At 36.3% G+C, this 23,742-nt stretch overlaps 2 protein-coding genes and 1 pseudogene across 2 annotated transcripts; 1 reads left to right on the forward strand and 2 right to left on the reverse strand.

Moving 5' to 3' along the window:
• Positions 1-1,441: 1,441 nt before the first annotated feature.
• On the reverse strand, positions 1,442-7,450 carry LOC145604321 (putative F-box/kelch-repeat protein At4g22430). Its single transcript, XM_081660240.1, has 2 exons — positions 6,235-7,450; positions 1,442-1,821 (listed from the first exon to the last, which is right to left on the reverse strand). Exons 1-2 carry the CDS (start codon positions 7,448-7,450, stop codon positions 1,442-1,444), a joined length of 1,596 nt encoding a protein of 531 aa, XP_081516366.1.
• Positions 7,451-9,133: 1,683 nt separating this feature from the next.
• LOC145604323 (2S sulfur-rich seed storage protein 1-like) lies at positions 9,134-9,568 on the reverse strand. The gene has a single exon (XM_081660241.1). The coding sequence runs from the start codon at positions 9,566-9,568 to the stop codon at positions 9,134-9,136; it is 435 nt and encodes a 144-aa protein (XP_081516367.1).
• A 9,064-nt stretch (positions 9,569-18,632) lies between these two features.
• LOC145603557 (uncharacterized) lies at positions 18,633-22,374 on the forward strand (annotated as a pseudogene).
• The last annotated feature ends 1,368 nt before the right edge of the window (positions 22,375-23,742 follow it).

The raw sequence follows: 23,742 nt of genomic DNA on the forward strand, positions 1-23,742 counted from the left end.
ACACTACATGAACCAAAGTCGACAGGCCTTCAAGGGTAATGATACCTCTGAGTTTAAGTGCATTTTTCGCTGCCATTGCATCAAAATTTGCCATTTTCGATCAGTTTATAGATAACTTAGTAAAGTCTAGAATTCGAAAGGAGCTGTACATCTAATATACAAGTAACATTTATCATTCTGCCCATGAATAAAGACCAATAGAATGATAAATTTTTCCCATCTCATTAGCAATGAGCCAGTGACATGAGTTTTAGCAAATCTGCACATTCGCCTAGCATATTAAGCAGAGAAATGCTAATAAAAATAATTATCTTTCTTAGTGTTAGTTTGGTTACCAGGTTTGTCCAACTTATAAAGACTATTTGGCATCCATAATTCCTGCAGGTTTAGTAGCAGCTATCATAAGATATAAACTAGAGGTCCAAATTATCATCACACATTTACACTGGCAAATTTTAAGTTTTTGATAGGACTACATTGTTGTGGTTATAGTAATCTGTATCATCATCTTTTAAACATGACATTTGCCTTACAAAAAAAACAAATGCAATTAACAAACTCTTTGAAATTAGTGACATCAACATTTTTCATAGCGAAATCCATCAGCAAGACAGCAAGCTCATTTTCTACCCCTTCATGATCAAACTTCTGCGTCAGTTGCCTAGCCCCCTACAAGGATACAAAAAGCATTAGGATACCTGAGTTCAAGATAATACATGTCGAGGTTGAAAATGCTGGGGGAAAAAAATGCTGCAGATGAATACGATATGCTTTACATATAGTCACTTAACATAATTTATGCTCAAAGGAAACAGACTACTTAAAACAGTTTTTTAAGCCCAACTCATATACAAGTCTAGGAATGATAATTAACTGTTGGTCTAAACATAGTAGAAATATTTTCTCAATATTGTCAAATGCCACAAGCTTCATCGCCAATGGAAGCGAATCAAATCCAAAGTAAGGGAGACAAAGAAGATCTCATTAACACTTGATCACAAGTTCACACAGTCATCAAACACCCAACACACTCATATCTATACACTGACTGAAGTTCTAAAATGTTTACAGCTACTCAATTCGAAATATATAGTCACTACCCAGGTCAAAACAAAAGTATTAAACTCTGAACAGTCTGAAGAGGTGCAATCCATCACCCATTGTAAAATTAGTCTAGTTTGCTACATTAGCATAAAACTTAGCACAGTAGAGCCTGTAATGAAATAGAAAGAAATAGATAATGTGTTGTAGGGGACTGCATTAAGGTCAGAGTCAATAACAAAACAAAAAACAAGGGCATCAATAATGCGACACAAAAGGAATAGCTTCTACATACACATAACGATAACAAAACAAATTTGAGCCATAAAACAAACCTTAAAGATTTCATAACGAGGAATATGGAATAAGAACTTAGTACAGATGTTCTAACCTTCTCAACCTAGGACTTAAGTTCAGCATATAACTGCTTCATTTCTTGGTTATCTGGTTCCAACTTTAAGGCAAACTCTACATCAAACATGGATCCTTCGATATTACCAAGTTCCTTTCTGGCAATTGCTCGGCGACTATAAGCTTTAAAGTACAGAGAATCCAAGTTCAAAGCTTGGGTACAATCATCCTCAGCCTCATGGAATCTGCTGACCATGATATGTGCCATCGCCCTATTAGCATAAGCTTCAGCACTTTGCGACAGAGCAATGCTTCTGGTATAGCAGCTTAGAGCTTCATTGAATTTACAGGCCATGAAATTGTTATTGCCCTGTTCTTTTGCATAAGCGGCAGCTGTGAAAGTAAAAGAGGAGTAAATAACTTGGTTTCCTAAACAGAATTAAAAAAAACTCAAAAGAAAACAGTATAAAGCATTAGAATAGGAAAGAAAGGAGTTTCATCTTCAAAAATAGCACAAACTCACAGTTATTAGACTTATTATTATTACTGTCATTCAACCAACAAATTTACAGGGATGCAGTGGTTTTTAGATTAAGGATCCCATGCATTCATCAGCTAACATAAAACCTTGTGAGATTTAATCAAATACAGGGGAAAATAAGACTCATCAACCAATTAATATCTACTAAAAATATGCCACCCTAACATAGGTGATTCAGGAAAGCTAAAAAGAATTACAGTCTGGGATTAATCCATCAAGTCATTGGCCTAGGGAAAAGGAAAATGCAACTCATCAAGTCATCGTTGCCTTAAGACCCTTAAGGAGGAAAATGAATCAATCAATCAATCAATCAATCAAAGCCTTAATCCCAAAAGTGGGGTCGGCTAACATGAACCAAATTTGATTATTCCGTGTAGTCATCAACATAAATCTTTCTCCTCCATCCCTTACGATCCAAAACTTCATCCTCACGTAAATCCATGCACTTCATATCCTTCCTCACTCCTTCCAACCAAGTCATCTTTGGTCTCCCTCTTCCTCGTTTAATCCCTCCATGGTCCCACTCTTCCACTCTTCGCACCGGTGCACCCTCGGGTCTCCGTCTTACATGTCCAAACCAACGCAGACGATTTTCCCTTAATTTATCTACAATGCCCGCCACACCTACTTTCTTGCGAATAACCTCATTTCTGATTCTATCTCTTAAAGTGTTTCCACACATCCACCTTAACATGCGCATTTCCGTAACCTCCATCTTTTTAATATGCTCTTTCTTAGAAGCCCAACATTCTGTACCATAGAGCAACACTGGTCTTATGGCAGTCCTGTAGAATTTTCCCTTCAACTTTAAGGGAATGCTGCGGTCGCATAGCACTCCCGTGGCCGCTCTCCATTTAAGCCACCCTGACTTAATCCTGTGGGTCACGTCTTGATCAATGTCACCATTCTTCTGGATGATCGACCCTAGGTACTTAAAACATTCACTCATGGTCAAATCCTTTCCATCCAAACTCACCACTTCATTGCTTGTCCCCCTCTGAGTGCCAAAACGACATACCAAATATTCAGTCTTACTCCGACTTAGCTTAAACCCTCTAGATTCCAACCTTTGCCTCCATTGCTCCAACTTGACATTAACCCCATCCTTAGTCTCATCCACCAAAACGATATCATCTGCGAACAGCATACACCATGGAACCTCATCTTGAATTGGTCTAGTTAATTCGTCTAGAACCGTTGCAAAAAGAAAAGGGCTTAATGCAGACCCTTGATGCAATCCGATTGTAATAGGGAAATCTTTTGTCAACCCTCCGCATGTCCTCACATTTGTTGACACATCCCGATACATATCCTTAACTAGGTCTACATACCTTCGTGGGATACCTTTCTTCAACATTGCCCACCAAAGTATCTCTCTTGGCACCTTGTCATATGCCTTCTCTAAATCAATAAAGACCATATGAAGATCTTTCTTCTTTACCCTATAAAACTCCATCATTTGTCTTATCAAATGGATTGCCTCCATAGTAGATCTCCCAGGCATAAAACCAAATTGGTTATCTGAAATGCTTGTGCATGCCCTCAACCTTTGTTCAATCACCCTTTCCCACAACTTCATAGTATGGCTCATAAGCTTAATTCCTCGATAGTTAGAACAATCTTGAGCGTCTCCTTTGTTTTTATAAACCGGGACCAAGGTGCTCTTCCTCCAATCTTGTGGGATCCTTGTAGCCGTCCATATCTTGTTGAAAAGGTTTGTTAACCAATCAATACCAATCTTACCCAAACACCTCCACACCTCTATCGGTACCCCATCAGGGCCAACCGCCTTCTTAGGTTTCATCTTCCTCAGTGCAATCTCCACCTCTACTCTCCTAATCCTTCGCACATACTCCATGTTGATTTCTTCATCACTCATAGAGGTATCTCCTATCACAACTCCATTACTTCCATTAAATAATTCATCGAAGTACCCCTTCCACCTGTCTTTGATGCCCTCCTCTTGCACTAGGACCCTTTGGTTCTTATCTTTGACACACTTCACCATGCCAATATCCTTCCTTGCCTCTTGTCTTCTCTTTGCCATCTTATAAATGATCCTTTCTCCCTCCTTGGAATCAAGCTTTTCATAAACCTCCTGATATGCCTTTTCTTTTGCTTGGCGAACAGCTGCCTTTGCCTTACTCTTAGCCTCCTTATACGCTGCAAAGGTTTCATCACTCCTACATTTTCCTAAGGCTTGATAGCATTCCCTTTTTTGCTTAATTACTGCTTTCACCTCTTCATTCCACCACGAAGTATCTCTCTGTACCGAAGTTCTTCCCCTTACTTCCCCTAAGACCTCTTTGGCCACTCTTAGGAAACAGTTCTTCATTCGTAACCAGGTCATGTCCGGATCCACCTCTCCATCCCAATCCGCTTCTTCAATTACCTTTTCTGTAAAAACCTTAGCTTTTGCATCCCTTAGGGTCCACCATCTTATCCTTGGTTCTTCTTGTCTAACTTTTTTCTTCGCCTTCTCTTTCAGACGAATAGTCATTACCAATAGCCGGTGTTGGGTGACCACACTCTCCCCTGGGATAACCTTACAGTTTATGCAACTTTGTCTATCTATGCTCCTTGTGAGCAGGAAGTCTATTTGAGTTGCATTTGCTCCATTCCGAAAAGTTATCAAGTGTGAATCCCTCTTCTTAAACCAAGTATTAGCCAAAATTAAATCATATGATTGGGCAAAATCCATAATAGCTTCACCACCGGCGTCCCTCTGCCCATACCCAAAGCCTCCATGGACACTCTCATAGCCATCTCGGCTCGCCCCAACGTGCCCATTTAGATCCCCTCCAATATATAACTTCTCTGAGTGGTGGACACCCTGCACCACCTCGTCTAGGTCCTCCCAAAATTGTCGTTTCTCTTCTGCATCTAAACCCACTTGGGGAGCATAAGCACTGATAACATTCACAATCTCCTTGCCACATAGCAACTTCAGCCTTATCAACCTATCGTTCTTCCGATAGACCTCGATCACCTCTTTTGCCAACCTCTCATCGAGAACCACACCAACTCCGTTCCTAGCTCCACCATTCCTTGTTCTGTGGCTCGTTTCTTGCCCAACATACCATACCTTATACCCCAAAACCAAGCCTCGAGCTCCTTCTCCTGTCCATCTTGTCTCTTGGAGGCACATGATGTTCACGCGTCGTCTTTTCATTACTTCTACCAATTCTGCTGATTTTCCCGTAAGAGACCCCACATTCCAAGAACCAATCCGCAAACTAAATTCTTTTCTCCCACGCTCCCTCCTGATCCCAACTCCAAGTCCTTGATTATTTGACACCACAATTGGGCAATATGGCGCGTCGCTTCTGGGCGACGACCTAGCAACCCTTACATACTTATCACTGCACCCGGGTCTGGGAAGTGCAGCGCGTCGCTCAGTAGGGAACGCCCCAATGGCACGCCCTTGCTCATTTGACACCACACTCGGGCAATGTGGCGCGTCGCTTCTGGGCGACGACCTAGCAACCCTTGCATACTTATCACTACACCCGGGTCTAGGAAGTGCAGCGCGTCGCTGAGTAGGGAACGCCCCCACGAAAATATCTGTTTGGCTCATGTCATGGGATGTGACGAAGTTTTATACTGGCTGTCACTGGCCTACCGTAACCCTCCTCCTTTATCCAGGCTTGGGACTGGCAGCGGGAAACCCACTGGCGGAGTTAAGGAGGAAAATGAATACGAAAAATAAAGTTTTTTTTTCCTACATCAACCCACAAATTACTACAGCAACAAAAAGAGTATGGAAAGAAAAGTTTAAGCTTACATACGAAATTTATATGATGGGAACAAGACAGTATATAATGCTGCATGAGCAAGACAAATGAACACCTTATATACTTCGTATTAACAATGCTTTACACACTGCCATGATAGATTTAAGGAAGCAACATGATAAGTTCAAATTAGGACTCATTTTCAATTAGAGATCTACTTGAAACTCAACTAAGGTATGGTTCTGAAGTCATAGTCTGAGGTCACCTGTAAAGCCCATAAATTGAACGATTGTAAGATTGTAATCTAAGTTAAAATTCAAGGAAACTGCCAATACAACTTTTACAAGCATCATTAGAAAAATCAGAAAGGGCAACAAGGTTATCACCCACAGTGTATTTTAATTGCAGACACTTACCAAATGTAATCAATGACGAACCGGAATTATGAAAAAGCTTTTAATTAGTCAAGCACAATCCAATATATAACTAGTAAGGGTAGAAACAATAAAATTACAAAATAAGATTTCAACAGCTTACTCAAACATGGAGGGAGTGAAGTTGGCCAACTTGGCAGCACATATGGCATAACAAACACATGTTCAGTGATGCTCAAGTAACCATCACCACAACTCTCCACCTTTTTAGTCCGAAAGTTCAACGAAAAAATTTGGCCTTGAATATGAAAGAAGACAACATCCGCTTCCAAGGGATGGATAAAGCAACATGTTGGAGTTATTTCATCCAAACCATAAGCTAAATAGCTCTCATCAGACCAGATATCCAAAATTGACATTTTATGTGCTAAACTCCACTCTCCTTCACCTTGATGATCCTTCAACCTCCACAGAACATAACCCTCCCTTTTCTCAGATATCTGCAAACATTGAATGAAACCTCCACCCACAAAGACCTTCATGGCAGAAGGCAACGGTGGTTTCGCAATGAACCGACATTTAACTCTGCCCTTCCTGTCCAAGCTACCAAAGGGGTCATCCCACACAATTAGTCCACAACCTTTATCAGACCAAAACAGCTTTCCATCAAACTCCAAAGCTCCATCCTGCTCCCATTGATGCATAGACAGCATATAATTAGCAGATTTCGTCACCCACTTCCCAATTTCCGAAGAAAAACACATCAAAGTAGCAAGATTAGACCCAATAAGTGGCTGATATTCAACAACCAAAAACCTCTCTAAAACCCCAACTGAGTTAGCCTGAGAGATAAACCCCACAGTACCCCCGTGGAGAACGGGATAAGGAGACTTCGGAATTGGAAACCACTCACCAGTAAGAGGATTGGCCACAAACCAAGCATCCTCCTCAAATCTTTTATCAAAATAAAACTGTCCATTAAGCATTAAAGGCTTATATTGATAAGGGTTTCTCTTGATTCTGAATTGTAAAAGGAAAACACCATTACTAAAAAACATAACATGTGGGTTCTTTCCATCAATGGACTCCAGAAATGGTTCATCAGCCATCTGAAAAGGAGCAATTTGAAGAAAACTCACTTCTGGGGGATATTGGAGATCAAATTGCATCACCTTTGCATTCGATTTGGTATCAACTCGAACCATTCGATCCAAGATAACCCATGAAGGACCATGTAGAGACATGTATGAAGAAATGAAATGGGCATTTTTTATGATGGAATTCCAGCGTTTCGAAACACATTTGAAACGGTGAATCGATTTCACAGGTAACCTGATCAAAATCTGAGATACTATTTCATCAGGAAACTGTTCCATTACTCCTTCATCTGTCACCTTTTTGTCATCCATCTTCTAAACAACACAATAATCACACATTCACACGAGTTATACATACATCCAAAGCAAAAAGATAAGAGATGAACACATCAAAAAAAAAGAAAAATGGCAAACGAGAAACAGCTTTCCCCCTTTTACAATACCCAGTTCGAACTCGGATTAGTCGGAGTTTAATAGGCTTCGAATCACCGGGTAACTTTTACACATACCAAAAGAAGAGTAAATTGAACAATGACACTAGAAATGACATTATTTATTCAAATTTATTTCAAGAATCAAACAACCCAACACAAGAACTTTTACACTTACCAAAAGATGAGTAAATTGAACACTGACACTAGAAATGAGATTATTTATCCACATTTAGTTCAAGAATCAAACAACCCAACACAAGAACAACAAAATAAATCCATATTCTATATCAAAATACTAACAGATTATCAAACTATATTACTTATGTTTTGTTTTTTCAATCAAACACAAGAAATGTATCAAACCATAATCAATTTCAGCTTTTTCAGGAAATTGCGTTTCATACTGGAAGAATGAAGTTAAAAGATTGAGCAAACCTGTAGAAAGGGAACGATTGGTGGTGCGGCGTCGACGGAAACAGCAGCTGGGTTAGTGGGTGGCAAACTGAGTGACGTACTATCTTTGTGTTGTGAAAGGGATGTAATTGAAACTCGGAAGGAAGGAAAGGATTTTGAAAATGGTTTCCAAAATTAAACAAAATGGAAATTGGGATTAATATAATAAAACAGTAAATTTGCCAACTACAGCTTATAACGTGTTTTTTTTTTTTTTTTTTTTTTTTTTTTTTTTTTTTGGGCAACCAATATTTTTACTAGATCCAAAATATGATATTAGTTTCACTAGAAATTGTTATATACCCGGGGTGTAAGGTGCACCCAAGTGTATTATGTTCATTTGATTTTTTTTTTTTTTTTGCTTATTTTAAAATTTAAAATGAGTAACATTATATCAAATGAGCAAAACAACACCTGTAGGTGCACCTACCTCTAAAGGTTCTCCACTTACACCGAAATATGGGTTTTATTTCAATTGGTATGTAAGAGTTAGTTTAACTCATTTACGTATTCAATTTAACAATTTTTAGCTAAGAAAATACAGATACTACAAGGTCTACAACAAGTAGTTGATTAAGCATATCCAAAACAAAAAAAATTATGAATATCTTCAGGGTTGTACCTCTTGTGGCAATAACATGTTAACATATACGTAGTAAGTGATCTAACACCCCGTAACAAGTCAAATAATGACATAATGTCGTATGGATTTTTATGGAATATTTGTTCTGTACAACTCCCAAGTTTTTGCAATTTTCATACAAAAATACTTTAGAGAATTACTCTTTTACAAAGAATCCATCCATCGCACAATATATAGATCTCTATTTTTATACTCCCTACTTTTTTATACTCCCATCAACTTAGGAATAGTCCTTGTTATAGTTCGTTGTTAATGATTTGAACAAAATTCTGCTCACGTACCATAATATGATCAAACCAAAACTTACTAGAGATGAAGAAAAACACACGATAATGTACTTTTTATTAACTTTACAAACTAAACTAGTTGTTGCACTAATACACCCGTACGTGTAACATACATGTACGTGTTATGATGATATTGGGCATCGATACGTGTACACTAAGCTAGCTATTAACTTAAATTTTAGTACGTGGTGGTGGTATCAACACTAGCTTCACACCTTGTACTAATTCCACACCTTCCAGGGAGCTGCATGGCCTTCCTAAGCACCACCTTTCCCATAAGCCGCCCCTCTCGGCTCCTCATCATCCTCTCCTTCTCCTCCTCGGCCACGCTTTTGAGCGCCTCACACACGCAATCCTCGTCCATGTCTTGGAGCATCTCACAACACTCTCTAAGGCAGCACGCTTGATTACCCGAATTTGGGTACATTAACACGTCCATTTCACTCCTCATGTACTGCCTACAATGATCCATTTTCTCCCACCGCATTTGTCGTTCACATTGTGAGCTTAGCCGTGCCTCGTTCGCTATGGTGGCGCCGGTTGTTTGGAAGGTGGAGATGACTATGAGGGTTGTAGCTATGGTTGCTAGGAGAAGTGAGAGTGTTTTTGGCATTGTTTCTTTTTCTTAGATGTTTTAATATTTGGATGGTTAAGTTGATGTAGGATGTTATTTGGGAGAGTTGCTTGATTTGTTATTATATAGAGGATTTTGATGAGACGCTTAATTTGCATGTTAAGTACGTGGCTTTTGAAGTTTATAATGTTTGATGTTGTGGTGTGGATGTGCATGTTGTGATAGTTAACACGTTGTGGTGTTGTATATTTCGTGTCTTAGACCACTTAGTATATGTTTGTACTTAAGTGCTTTTTACTTTGTCTTAATTTAACGGAAGTTTTAATCAAGACATTTTCGGTTTTTCATTTTTACGTACTACGAATTATGTATCAACTAAGGGTCCCTATAACATATGGTACTAGTAACCATTGTTACTAGTTGATTGAATGTTGCATGTTAAATTGGGACAAAGGAGTGCAATCGGATCGTATGATAGATTAGTCCTCAAACTTCTCGTTCTTTTAGATTGTTTCTTAGTTAGAATTGAAGGATATATTTACATACAAAATGCATCTCGATGACATACATAATATAATACTTTGTTCGTAAAAATACCATATAATAATTTGTATAAACTAATCATTTTTAGAAATTATTATACTTTCCCAATTTTAACACTACTTGATATAAATATTTAATTTTGTGAAAGACAAACAATGAACGATATACTAAACTAACTTTCTCATTTTTTTTCAATGAAGAAAGATAAATAAAAGCTAAGATCGTCTTCAAGTTTAAATCCCAACTTATTAAAATCAATTAGGGGGCGTTTGGTTCACAGAGTGGTATAGGTTTGGAATCAGGAATAGGGTTAAGGTGGTATCGGGTTGGAATTTGATACTTAATACCATGTGTTTGGTTCAATTCTGGAATAGAATATCACCCCCTTAATTTCATGTATTTGATACCTAAGGGAATGGAATGAGCCAAACCCACCTCCCCCCCCAAGGTTTCTAAACCCCATACCTCATGGGTTTGAGGTATGGGTTTAAAATTCATATTTTGGACAACCAAACATAAAGTATGGGTTTTAGTCATTCTAAACCCATACCTCATACCTATAATCCGCGAACCAAACGCCCCCTTAGGGGGTTATAGTTTTTTCAAAAAAAAAAAAAAAAAAAAAAAAAAAAAAAAAAAAAAAGAAGAAAAGAAAAAAAAAGGGGGTTATAGTATATATCTTTTCTCATTTATGCTTACCTTGATTATAAATTTGGCTATCAAATAGTTATTTAATTATTTATTTTTGGTAACAAGCAAGAGTAAGATATATCATTGTGCACATTTATTACACGGTACACTTAGTTTCCATGGTGCCACACCTCAAGGGTAACTCCATTGCCTTATCCAATTTCTCACCTGGTCCAATCTTAAACTTTTCCACCATCATTTTCATGGCCTCACATTGGCATACCGGATCCATTATACCTCTTAACTCACTACAACACGTATCGAATGGCCGCTCCTCATCTTGAATCCCTACGACGTTTTTCACATTGACATTAGCATTATCCCAATACCTCGTATCACCACTATGTGATACAAACTGTTCACAGTGGTCTGGCCAACTAGACGATAGATAGTGGCGACACTCCCGAATTTTGTCAAACTTATTCCCCTTATCCGAGATGGCAACACCGTCATCGATGTTAATCTTGGTGGTTCTAGGAGTGGCGGCGTGGGTCATTGCCGCCAAGATCACCATGGAGGTTGCTAGAATCACAAGCTTGCAAGCCATCAAATTATCATTTGGGTTTTGGTATCTTTAATTTGAGGAGATTGGAGATTATGAGAGGTTGTTAGAGTTATTTATTACTCGTAGGAAGAATTACTGAATTACAGTAGTGAATAACTAACGTATAAATGCATGTTAATTACGTGGCTCATAAAGATGATTATAGCTAGGGAAAATGGGAAATGTCAAATATGGTTTGAATTTGAAGATGCATGCCGGATGCCCGGATTTATGATCATATGATTTTGCGTATAACAAATGACTTCTCATAGAAAATAACGACATGCATGGAAAAGTCGTACAAATTACAGAAATCAATTTACGGTAAAAAAAAAAAAATACTCTCTTTGTTTCTCAATTAAATTCATTCCTTGACGGGCGTTTGGCAACAGGGATAGGGATAATGAGGATAAGAAGGTAGGATAAGGATAGAGAATTATTTGGTGGGATTAGGATAGAAATTATGATATCCATTGTTTGAAATGAGTTGGGAATTAAATTGAAAAAAGTAGCAAATTTACTTAACTATCCTTACTAATTTTTCTCCTTTATCCTCTTCATTCCCTTTCATTAAGGGTAAATTTGTCTTTCACCTTTTGATTTTTATCCCCAAACCCTATACTTACCCTCCCTTGTTATAGAAATAGAGGGGTAAGCCCCTATTTAGTCCTCATCCCTTTTATATGGGATATCTTGTATCCTCTCAAACAAACAAGGGATAATGGGACATGAGGGATTTTAAATCCTTATCCCATCAATAATCCCCACAAACAAACATGCTATGAGTTTCTTATATGCCAAAACATATATTACATATAGTAAACAACAATGGACCCAAGTTTGACGTTCAACCTTTAGTTAAACATATTGATACTTAATCACTGTGACAACTTCAATTTTTAAATAACGCAATACATTATTTATATCTAATGGGGTCTAGACGCCTATGAGCGTCAGTGAAGATCGTCTTATGAAAAAGATGGATAACATACATAAATTAGATATGGTTTGATAAACAAAAATAAGAGAAATATTAATATATAGTTGGTCATATCATATAAAGTAATCTATCATTTTTGTGCATTGTATGTTTTTATTATTTTTTTTAATCAAGTGGCCAGCTAGCTTATAGGTTGGAGCCTATTTTAATTTGTCTCAATATATTATACAAGGGCATTATTTTTTATACGGTAAGATATAAGGGGCTCTGCTACCACAGGTAGCGAGGGTTCCACTTGGAGGGAGGGGAGGAGGGGGATGGACTGATAAAGAGACTAACTATCCTTCAACTCCTTGATCCCCTCTTCAGAGCATGTTTGGTATAGACCGTATAGTGTATAATTAGTGCTAAAAATGAAATCAACTAAACATTTCCATTACGTATTGCATCATTACCCTTGTTACCTCCCCCAACCTTATGGCAATAAAAATAATTCTATCTTCAATCCTCAATTTTACTTTTATTTATATTTTATTATCCTTCTTATTAGTTCCCCTTTCATTAACCTTTGTAATATTCATATCAAATATTCACTCAAAGACTATATTTTGGACCTAAATTAATTAGTTGAAGGAGCTTTATAGTAGGCATGTTTACAATTCTCCGCTTGATCGAGACTTTAGTTTTCTCCTTTTAAAGGTAGGGTGCATAGTAGAGTATGCTGACACGTGAAAGATTGTTAATTCTAATGGCAAGGAATTTAAACATAAAAATAGGTATGTCATTGCTCAAGCATATAATATTGGATCGGATAAACTTTATTGGAAGGATAAATAATAAGAAGAGTGAACGATCTAAATTAGAACAGAGGGAGTAAAACTTACGTTGGATATCATGGTACAGTGATCAAGACCAAACGAGCTAATTGACTTTTATTTATTGTGCATAGCTCAAAGGAAACAACCAAAAACAACAACAAAGCCCAAAATAAAACATCAAGGTACACGACGATGTACCCTAAAACTATCCCTTATAACACTCTCTTAAGCAAATTAGACTTAACTAATTAGCTAATAAGAGATTTAAAAGACAATGATCATAACCATCACCATACATGATGATGATGATGACCATCCCTTAGCATGCATACATGCATGCATGCACATCATGTAGCTAGTACGTCTTACTCCATGTAAGACATGGGGCACTTGCGTTGCATGGTACCACACATCCTAGGAATATTCCTGGCTTTTTCCATCATTCTTTGTTGATGCATCATCCCTTTTTCTTCCACCATCATCCTCATGGCTTCACATTGACATTGTGGCCTCATCATCTTCAAGTCATCACAACACTTCTCTAAGTATTGTTGCCTTCCTTGGTTATCATCCTCATCATCACGACCCATGTACCTCCTCATGCCTTGCCTCATGTACTGCTCGCAATGGTTCGGCCACTGCGACCTTAGCTGGCGGCGACACTGGCTAGATGAGCCGCCCCTCGATCTCAACCTCGGTGGTTATGATGGTAGCATGAGTCATCACCACCAAGGCTGCCATGACGGCAGCTAGTATGACAAACTTGGTTATTGCCATTTGATTAAAACTAATAAATTGTATCTCTTTATTTGGATTTGGTTAATTGATGTAGGAATGTTGGTTTTGAGAATAAGAATATTGGATTATTTATAGATGGTTATGGATAGTTGCATGGAGATAACGTGGTTGGTGAAGATAGTAAGTAGCAGCCACCAAAGCTTGGTCTTTTGGCTTTTATGTAGATATTGATAAACACGGGCCTGGGCCGCACCCGCAAACCAAGAGAGAGAGTCCACTTTACAAGTCCAAGGAGGTTCCATCCCAAAACCATATGGCAATAGAAGGAGTAGCCCCTTAGCCTTATTAAGTGTTTAACTCTCTTTTCTTTAATCAATGTGGGACTCTTACATGTGATGACACTTGAGAGGTTTATTCTTCAACAGATATATACGGTGTTATTATGCATGGAGAATATATGCAAAGTCCGGTGTTCGCCATTTGTAATTGCTTTAATAAATTTTTTTGACAATGGTGGGATATTGATGTGTTATATATATGTTAGGAATTAGAGGAATGTGATACTAGTTAGTATGTGATTAAAAATATATATGTTTATATTTGGCTAAGGGCCTGTTCATATTTACTAAATTAAGCTGAACTGAACTGGACTGAACTGATTGGAGCTGAACTAAACTGAACTGAACTGATTAGAGTTGAAATAAACTGAACTGAATTGAACTGAATTGAGCTGAAATGAATATTTTATGAGAGAAGGAAATTAAGAGCTGAACTGAACTGAACTGATTGGAGCTTAACTGAATTGAACTGATTTGCTGAACTGAATTGAAATTAAGTAAATATGAACAGGCCCTAAGTGGTAAATAGCTAGTGTTAGGCCCTAAATTAATTGGCTATAGTTCACATTGCTTTTGAACGAACTATAAAACATCTTATGTCAATAAATCTTATAGGATCTAATATATCTTAATTCAATTTCGTCCTTGATTGTATTTTTTTGTCCTCGTAATTAACATTCATTTTTGCAATTACAAAACTATCACTTATAAACTTATTAATAGTACATCCTGCTAGTTTGATCAAAATTGATTAAAAATAATACAAATGTCTTGCGTTTAAGACTAATATAGTCCTCTTTATTTTACCCATTGTTTTTCAATTGCAAATTGGTTTTTCAAATTGAAGACATATCAAATTATGGTCATTTTATAACATGTCTGCATGAATACATGTCATTACCCATCCTCAACCTGATCGAGCTGGACTTGTTTATTACGAGGACTGGAGGAGCTTTTGATATTAATATGAACATGTGCATAAAAAAAGTGAACATATGCTTAGGTTCCCTAAAAGTAAACATAAGCTTTTCAGAAAGTGAGTATAGACATAAAATATATGAACACATGCATTTCATAATAGATATATGAACATAGGCATGCTTTTCAAAAAGTGAAAATAGGCATAAAATATATGAACACATGCATTTCAAAAAGTAAACATAACAATTAAAAATATTAACATATTAATTGTTTTCCTCAGTAAATGCCTAAAGAATATGAATATAAAATTTCACTAAAATAGAAAATTTCGAAGATCAGAGTTTCGAAAAATTCGGATAAAAATTCACAAAAATTCGAACAAAAATCAGTGAAAATTTACCTTTTCTTGGGATAATCCTATTGATTTGCATCTTTTCTCGTATATCTATTGTTGTTTTTTCAGTTTTTAGTGAAGTAAAATCATGAAGAGGAGAGAGAATGTAGTTTAGAGAAATTTTTGGAAACAAAATATGGCGGTTGGGAAGTGGGTCACGTTAGGGAAGTGGGTAGTGTTTTCGTTTGGGCAAGTTTTGCAACTGGACTTTTATATTGGGCCAGTGTTGTACCTATCTTAGGTGCATAAGGATGCGTGTAAGACCAATTGCTATCACGCCCCCTCACATGAGAGCCCGTTTGGGCTAGAAGTGTGGATGCAGCATGGGCCCCTACTCCTCATACCCACCACTTGATATTCCACTTGAAAGTGAGGGGTGGATCGGATGAGATTTGAACCCGTAACCTTTGCATCACGTTGGCTCTTAATATTTCAGCTCATACTGAAGCTTTTTTTTCGACCTTACAGTAATGGAGTATCGAAGACAGAAGGTTGGGGAAGAATGACATAAGAAAGGAAAAAAAAGAAAGAGATTACTTTTTCACCAGGCTGCATGTAAATGGGCTTGTTTTAAGAAAATACATGCAAAGACTCACATGCTCCTAGATTTCGCAAAGTTGGGATTTTTTTGAGTAGACCGGGCAAAGGTGGGATTATTCTTTTCAATTTTTCCTACTAATTATTCAAAGATTTATAATTGTAACAAAAAAGTAAGTTGATGACTTGGGACCTGTTAGCCTAAGTCAAGGAAAAGTAGTACAAATTTTTCTCCTTACTAATTATTCAAAGGTTTATAATTGTAACACATCGTGTTAGAAGGTGCATCATTCCTTTTCTCTTCCTTTTCATAAAATAAAACAAATTTGTTGGTGAAAAAAATATATAAATAAGTCTAAAGCTAAAATTAGGCCTTGTTCACTTGACCTTAAAAAAAATAATATTAAGTAAAAATAATTTCAGTTCAGTAAAAATAAGTTCAGTTCAATAAAATTAATTTCAATTCAATAAAAATAATTTCAGTTCAGTAAAAATAAGTTCAGTTCATTAAAATTCAGTTATCTAAAGAAGAATTATAATAGAAAATCAGTAAAATTAATTTCAGTTCAGCAAAAATAATTTGATGTGAATGGGACCTTATAGTAATAAATAAATAGAATAATACAAAAAAGTTTCCATGTGGTAAGTTTCTTGTAACTTTGTAAGTGTCCTAAATGAATGTTCCGCAATTCTTGATTGATGACCTGCAAGTCATAAAGCTTAAAGGTGAGTGGAAGACTTTGACAAATATTACAAGCTTTACATGAGAAATCAAACTTTTAAAATGTAGAAAATTAAAATCTACACTGTAAATATATAGAAATAGGAATGAAAACTTGGTATCACTATGAAATATTAGAAAAGAAAACACACAAAACGAAGTCATACCACCCTCTTTCTTTTACACTACCAGCCCTTTCCCTGTTACTAGCTGAATTTGTAACGCAACATCTTAGAGTAGCTAATGCTACTATTGATACAATGATACCGTCGGTAACAAAACCGATTATATGGCATTGTTGGCCATCAAGAGTAAACTTATCCATGGCCAATAAAATGAAACATATAATCAAACAATAAAAGGATAAATATCCGTCAACAAAATAAAGATAGCAACCCTTACTAAAGAAATAAGGGTGCTTTTCTTTAAAAAAAATATTCCCTTCGTTTATTTTTATATGCATCACTTTGACAATTGCACTATTCACATGCCATGGTTCACTTAATTCTTTCACCTCTAAAAAATAAATAAATGTTATTATATAATATATCATTAGATTTGTCATAATGTCTAGTTTCATAATATAATTTTATTACAATTTTTACTAATGCACAATTAAAGATATTAATGGTCAAAGTAACGTCTCGGCATATGTGTCGGTCAAACTGATGCATATAAAAACAAAGGGAGTACATCACTTCTATAAATGGTAATTTTATACTATACTATACTCCCTCCATATTTTTTTAAGTGTTACACTTCTCATTTTCGGCTGTGTTTTTATAAGTGTTACACTTTCTTTTTTGGCAAAAAATTACATTAAAATAATATATCTCTCTCCTCTCATGGTTTATAATTGTAACAAAAAAAGTTCACCGTGTTAGAAGGTGCATTTTTTTTTTTTTTTTTTTAACAAAAGGAAGGTGCATCATTCATTCATTCATTCCTTTCTCTCCCTTTTCATAAAATAAAAAAACAAATTTGTTGGTAAAAAAAAATGTAAATAACTCTAGAGCTAAAATTATAGTAATAAATAGGTAAAATTGGTATAAACCACCTTTAATGTCTAACTTTTTTGAAAAAACCACCTTTTATGTTTTTTTTTTTAATTAAATCACCTTTTAAGTACCTAAATTTTTAATTGCACCACCCCTATTTCAAATTATGATGAAAAAATTAACTAAGACGTCAAAGGGGCCCAAAACTTGTGCCTTTCGCTCCTAAATCATGTATTTTTTTCACCTCCAAAAACATTTGACCCTTCCCTTTATATATATGCATGAGTGCATGACTAATTAAATTGAGTAAAGCTCTAAAAAACCAAACCTAATTTTGCTACAAAAATTAAATTGTAGTATTTGTATATTCTCAAAACCTAAATTGAGGTAATTGAAGTGGATGGTTGAGATGGAAGGGAAGGTTTTGCTATGGTTGATGATTTGGAAGAGGATGATTGAGATGCAATTTGTTAGATTTAAAAAAAGGGTGGTGCAATAAAAATTTTAGGTATTTAAAAGGTGGTTTAGTTAAAAAAAAAAACTTAAAAGGTGGTTTTTTCAAAAAAAGTTGGACAAAAAAGGTGGTTTTTTCAGAAAAGTTGGACAAAAAAGGTGGTTTTTTCAAAAAAGTTGGACAAAAAAGGTGGTTTATATCAATTTTACCTAATAAATAAGTAGAATAATGCGAAAAAGTTTCCATGTGGTAAGTTTCTTTAAGTGTCCTAAACGAATACTCCATAATTCTTAATTGATGATCTGCAAGTCATAAAGCTTAAAGGATGAGTGGAAGACTTTGACAAATATTACAAGCTTTACATGAGAAATCAAACTTTTAAAAAGTAGAAATCAAAATCTACAGAGTATATATATAGAAATATGAATGAAAACTTGGTATCACTAAGAATTAGTAGAAAAGAAAACACACAAAATGAAGCCATACCACCCTCTTTCTTTTACACTACCAGCCCTTTCCCTGTTACTTGCTGTATTTGTAACGCAACATCTTAGAGTAGCTAATGCTACTATTGATGCCCTCGGTAACAAAACCGATTATATGGCATTGTTGGCCATCAAGAGTAAACTTGTCGATGGCAGTCCTGATGGTGTTTTAAGCTCATGGAATCACTCTCTTCACCATTGTTTTTGGGAGGGTGTGACTTGTGGGCACAAACACAACAGGGTGGTTGTACTAGACCTCGAAGCAAGGGGTTTAGTAGGAACCATATCTCCTTTCATTGGGAACCTCAGCTTCCTGAGAAAGATTTCTCTTAACGAAAATGACATATTAGGCTCAATCCCCCCTGAGATCGGTCGTTTGTTTAGACTTGAAATACTCAGGCTTTTCAGCAATAGCCTTATTGGGGAAATTCCGGCCAGCTTAGCGAGTTGCACCAAGCTGCAAGTACTTTCTGTAGGCAACAACAATTTACAAGGGAAACTTCCAATGGGACTAAAAGCACTGTCTCACCTTGAATTACTCGGTGTCCACTTCAATAATCTTAGTGGACCTGTATTTGAGGTCATAGAAAGCTTAATGTCCTTAAAATTCATGTCAGGATCCACAAATTCTTTTACAGGAAATTTTCCTAACCTTTCAAGGATGACAAACCTTACTTTCCTCAACTTATCACTAAATAAACTATCAGGTGTGGTTCCCCAATCCATTTCTAACCTCTCATCTCTTACACTGTTAGATTTGTCTAAAAACCAACTACTAGGTAAACTTCCAACGGAATTAGGATCGTTGAGTAATCTGGAGAAACTTTTTGTTGACACCAATAATTTCAATGGTATGATTCCCACGTCCATCTTCAACCTCTCTTCCCTTACTGAATTGGACATGTTTTTCAACCAACTGCAAGGAAGTATTCCATCAGATATAGCCTTCACACTTCCTCAATTACGATCTCTCGGCCTTTCAGATAATTATTTGACAGGACCATTACCAATCTCCTTACCAAACCTCACAAATAATCTTCACATAATTCAGTTAGATCATAACAACTTCACAGGCAACATACCACCTCATTTAGGACGCCTCCAAAACCTAAAATTTTTAAGCCTTCGTTTTAATAATTTTGTAGGTGACATTAGCTTTATTAGTTCACTTGTTAATTGTACCAAATTAGTATACCTAGACTTGCAAGAAAATAGTTTCACAGGAACTTTACCACAAATTGTAGCCAACCTTTCCAACCATTTAACTTGGCTTGGGATTGGGTCAAATCCTATAATCGGAAAACTTCCTATTGGCATGGGTAATCTCATCAACCTCACAAACCTTTTTATGGATACAAGCAACCTAACAGGAACCATCCCTCATGATCTTGGGAAGCTTCAAAAGCTAGAGAATCTAGACCTTCACTCCAACAAACTAACAGGTGAAATTCCCAATTCATTCGGAAATTTATCACATTTGAGCAGACTTTATTTGAATGAAAATAAGTTGCACGGAAGAATACCTCCAAGCCTAGGTAATTGCACATACTTGTTATTATTGAATTTATACTCTAATAAATTCAAGGGATTCTTGCCTAGCGAGATCTTTGTAAAAACTAACTTCATTCAATTATTGTTGGGTCAAAATTTTTTTCAAGGGTCCTTACCTGTGGAGATTAGCAACCTAAAAAATTTGGAACTTTTGAGTGTGTTCAATAATTATTTTTCTGGGGAAATTCCAAATGTCTTTAACAGCTTGCCAAGTCTTCAAGAAGTGTACATGGATCATAATGTCTTCCACGGTTTGATTCCTTCCTCATTTTCCTCTTTGAAAAGCCTTTTGAAAATCGATCTTTCCTATAACAATCTTTCAGGCCCTATTCCAGAATATCTCTCTTCGTTTCCCTTATTATACAGCTTAAACATATCTTATAATAATCTTAAGGGAAGTGTTCCAACTAAAGGGGTTTTTGCAAATGCAAGTGCAATATCTCTTGTTGGAAACAATGGCCTTTGTGGTGGAATTCACGAGCTTCATCTACCAAGATGTGAAGAGAAAAATAGGAAGAAAAGAAAAATGTTTCGTGTTCTCCGGTCAATAATAATTCCAATAGTTTGTTCATTTGTTGGGGTATTAGCCATGGCAACATGCATATGGCTGTACTTGATAGGTTATTGCAAGAAAAGAAAATCAGTCTCAGGAAATGCTCTGGAGAAGGAGTCATTCTTCAAGGTATCCTATGACATGCTACTCAAAGCAACTGATGGATTTTCCACAGGAGCTCTGCTTGGTTCTGGTACTTTTGGATCCGTGTTTCAAGGAACCCTCAATGGAGAGACGGTTGCTATTAAAGTACTCAATTTGCAACAACGAGGTGGGTTAAAGAGTTTCATGGCAGAATGTGAAGCATTGAGAAATATTCGACATCGTAATTTGGTTGGGATAATAACAGCTTGTTCAAGTATGGATTTTCAGAGAAATGATTTTAAAGCTCTTGTCTATGAATTCATGCCCAATGGAAGTCTCGATAGATGGTTACACGAAGACGGAAATCTAAGCCTTCTTCAAAGGGTGAATATAGCAATTGATGTGGCTCATGCACTTAACTATCTCCACCATGAATGTGGCAGCTCGATTGTACATTGCGACCTTAAACCAAGCAACATATTGCTTGATTATGACATGGTCGCACATGTATCTGATTTTGGGTTAGCAAAGATTCTTGCTCAGCCCTTACATCCAAATCAAAGCAGTTCGATCGGAGTTAGAGGAACTGTTGGCTATGCTGCTCCAGGTAACACTTGATTGTATAATAAAGCCTTTTATGTATAAATTTATAGTAATATGAATTAATAACTATAATTAAACTTGTAAATTTATCCGTTAAATAATAACATACATATGTAAGTACCATGTAAATTTTAATCTTGCAGTATTATTTAAAATAATCTTCTGCTGACTATGAACATTTGATGGGATTTCTGTCTTAAGAATATGGCTTTGGAGGCGAAGTTTCCCCTAAAGCTGATATCTATAGTTATGGAATCTTGTTACTGGAGCTTATGACAAAAAAAAGACCCACCGATGATATGTTCAAGGAAGAGTTCAACCTCCATATGTATGCAAAGGCAGCATTGCCTGACCAAGTGTTGCAGATTGTTGACGTGGCAGTTACTGAGCATGAAATCGAAGAAGTGGATAGTAGTAGAGGATTAAGAACCCAAGAAATGCTTCGTAAACAAGAGGAATGCATGATGGTTGTTATAAAGATTTGAGTGGCATGCTCAAATCAATTGTCCCACGATCGAATGGAAATAAGTGCAGCGATAAGCCAGCTAAAAGAATCTAGAAACACCCTTCTCAATCCAAGGCAGAGGCATAATTTTCCATGAGGTATACAAATCTAACACATGCCCAATAATAACTTTTTTTTTTTTCTGCAGCTAGTATTGTGGTAATGAGGTAGTCCATCAGTTCAGTTTTCATTATGTACCTAAATTGTAGTATCATGTATGTGGTTCAACTAATGATGAAAACACTAAAACATGATTTGCAGGACCAAGAAAATCGACCATCAAGTGTTACTGCTAGTGTGGAATAGACCCGGTCATAGGATCCAGATTTGCCAGTTTGTCGAGCATCAGATAAATTTCATCTTTAGTCACTGTTTTCGTTAAGAAAATAATCGCTATTTTTCCTTTTTTTATTTTATTTTTTTTTGGTATTGACGTATTGTAGATTTTATCAAAAGTGTATCTGTTTATATTTCATGAATATGTGAAGCAAAGCCAACTTCTGACAAGTTAAGCAAATGAAATAATAGTAAATGCATCATCATATTAATTGTATTGAAGCAGAATTATGTAGGATTTACTCAGACATAACCTTAGAAATGCAAAAGTATCAACTAAAATACATTCATGGTAACAAAATAAATTATACGAAGTATATAGGATTGATGATGTACATTTTAAAGATACGATGAGAAGAGGTGAATTAATTAAATCTTCAGCAATTCATCTAAGGAATGAAGTGTGTGTGTGTGTGTTATAATTTAAAGCAAAATAAACATTGAAAATGACATTTTCGGTGGCTATATGCCTATGTGGCATCTATGGAGAGCTAGAAATAAAGCGGTCTTTGATCTTTCTATTGCTAGTTCTCATTCTGTTTTTAATAGCTTTATTATAGATCATCAATGCACTAACCATATTTTGCAGGATAATGAGAGGGAGATGGAAGTTGTAACTCTAACCCCTCGTAGGAATCGGCTTGCATAGAATCCTCCCCCCCAAGGCCGTATGCCAAGGTCACTACTGACGGGGCTTGGGTGGTTATTAATGATGCAGCTGGAGGTGGCTATATTCGGAAGCAGGATGGCTAGTGGGTGATGGGTTTCTCAAGCAAATACAACGCCCTTACGGCCTTACCCCTTTGGCTGCTGAGTTACTTGCTGTTAGGGAAGGCATTACAATTGCTAAAGCTCATCACTTCCAGAAAATCATTGTTGAAACAGATGCTATTTCAATCAAAAGTGATGTTTGATACTATGGGTGACACCACTCACCATGAACTTGCTGCTCTTATCAATGAAACGGCGAGGAAGTTCAAGTTTATCAATTTGATAAACAAAATTTGTTTATCAAATGGCAAAATAGTAAATAAAACAACATAAATGCACAGTCATCATAGCATTTTCGTAAATATATCAACAACCGTGGAACCCATATTTAATAAAAAGTTGTTGATTTATTTACAATTGTGCCATTTGATAAACAAATTTTGTTTATCAAATTGATAAACTTGAATTTTCCCTGAAACGGCTGAATTGATGACTGAATTTGAGAAGGTTGACATGCGCCACATTTGAAGGATGGATAACATTATGGCTCAGGATCTTGCTAATGTTGGAATACATATGGCAGTGGGGCACAAGGATCACACCTCTGTTCCTGATTGCATCAGGACTATGTTCAATGCTCAAATGCGAGAGTTCCGTGGTATTTAGTTCCTTAGGCTGCTGGCCTTATTGCTTAACTGAACCCAGAAGACTTTCTATTAGTTATAATCTAAGTAGTTTAATTTATTTTG

Source organism: Chenopodium album, chromosome 22 (assembly GCF_948465745.1).
Source record: "Chenopodium album chromosome 22, dcCheAlbu1.1, whole genome shotgun sequence".
Classification (NCBI taxonomy): Eukaryota; Viridiplantae; Streptophyta; class Magnoliopsida; order Caryophyllales; family Amaranthaceae; genus Chenopodium; species Chenopodium album.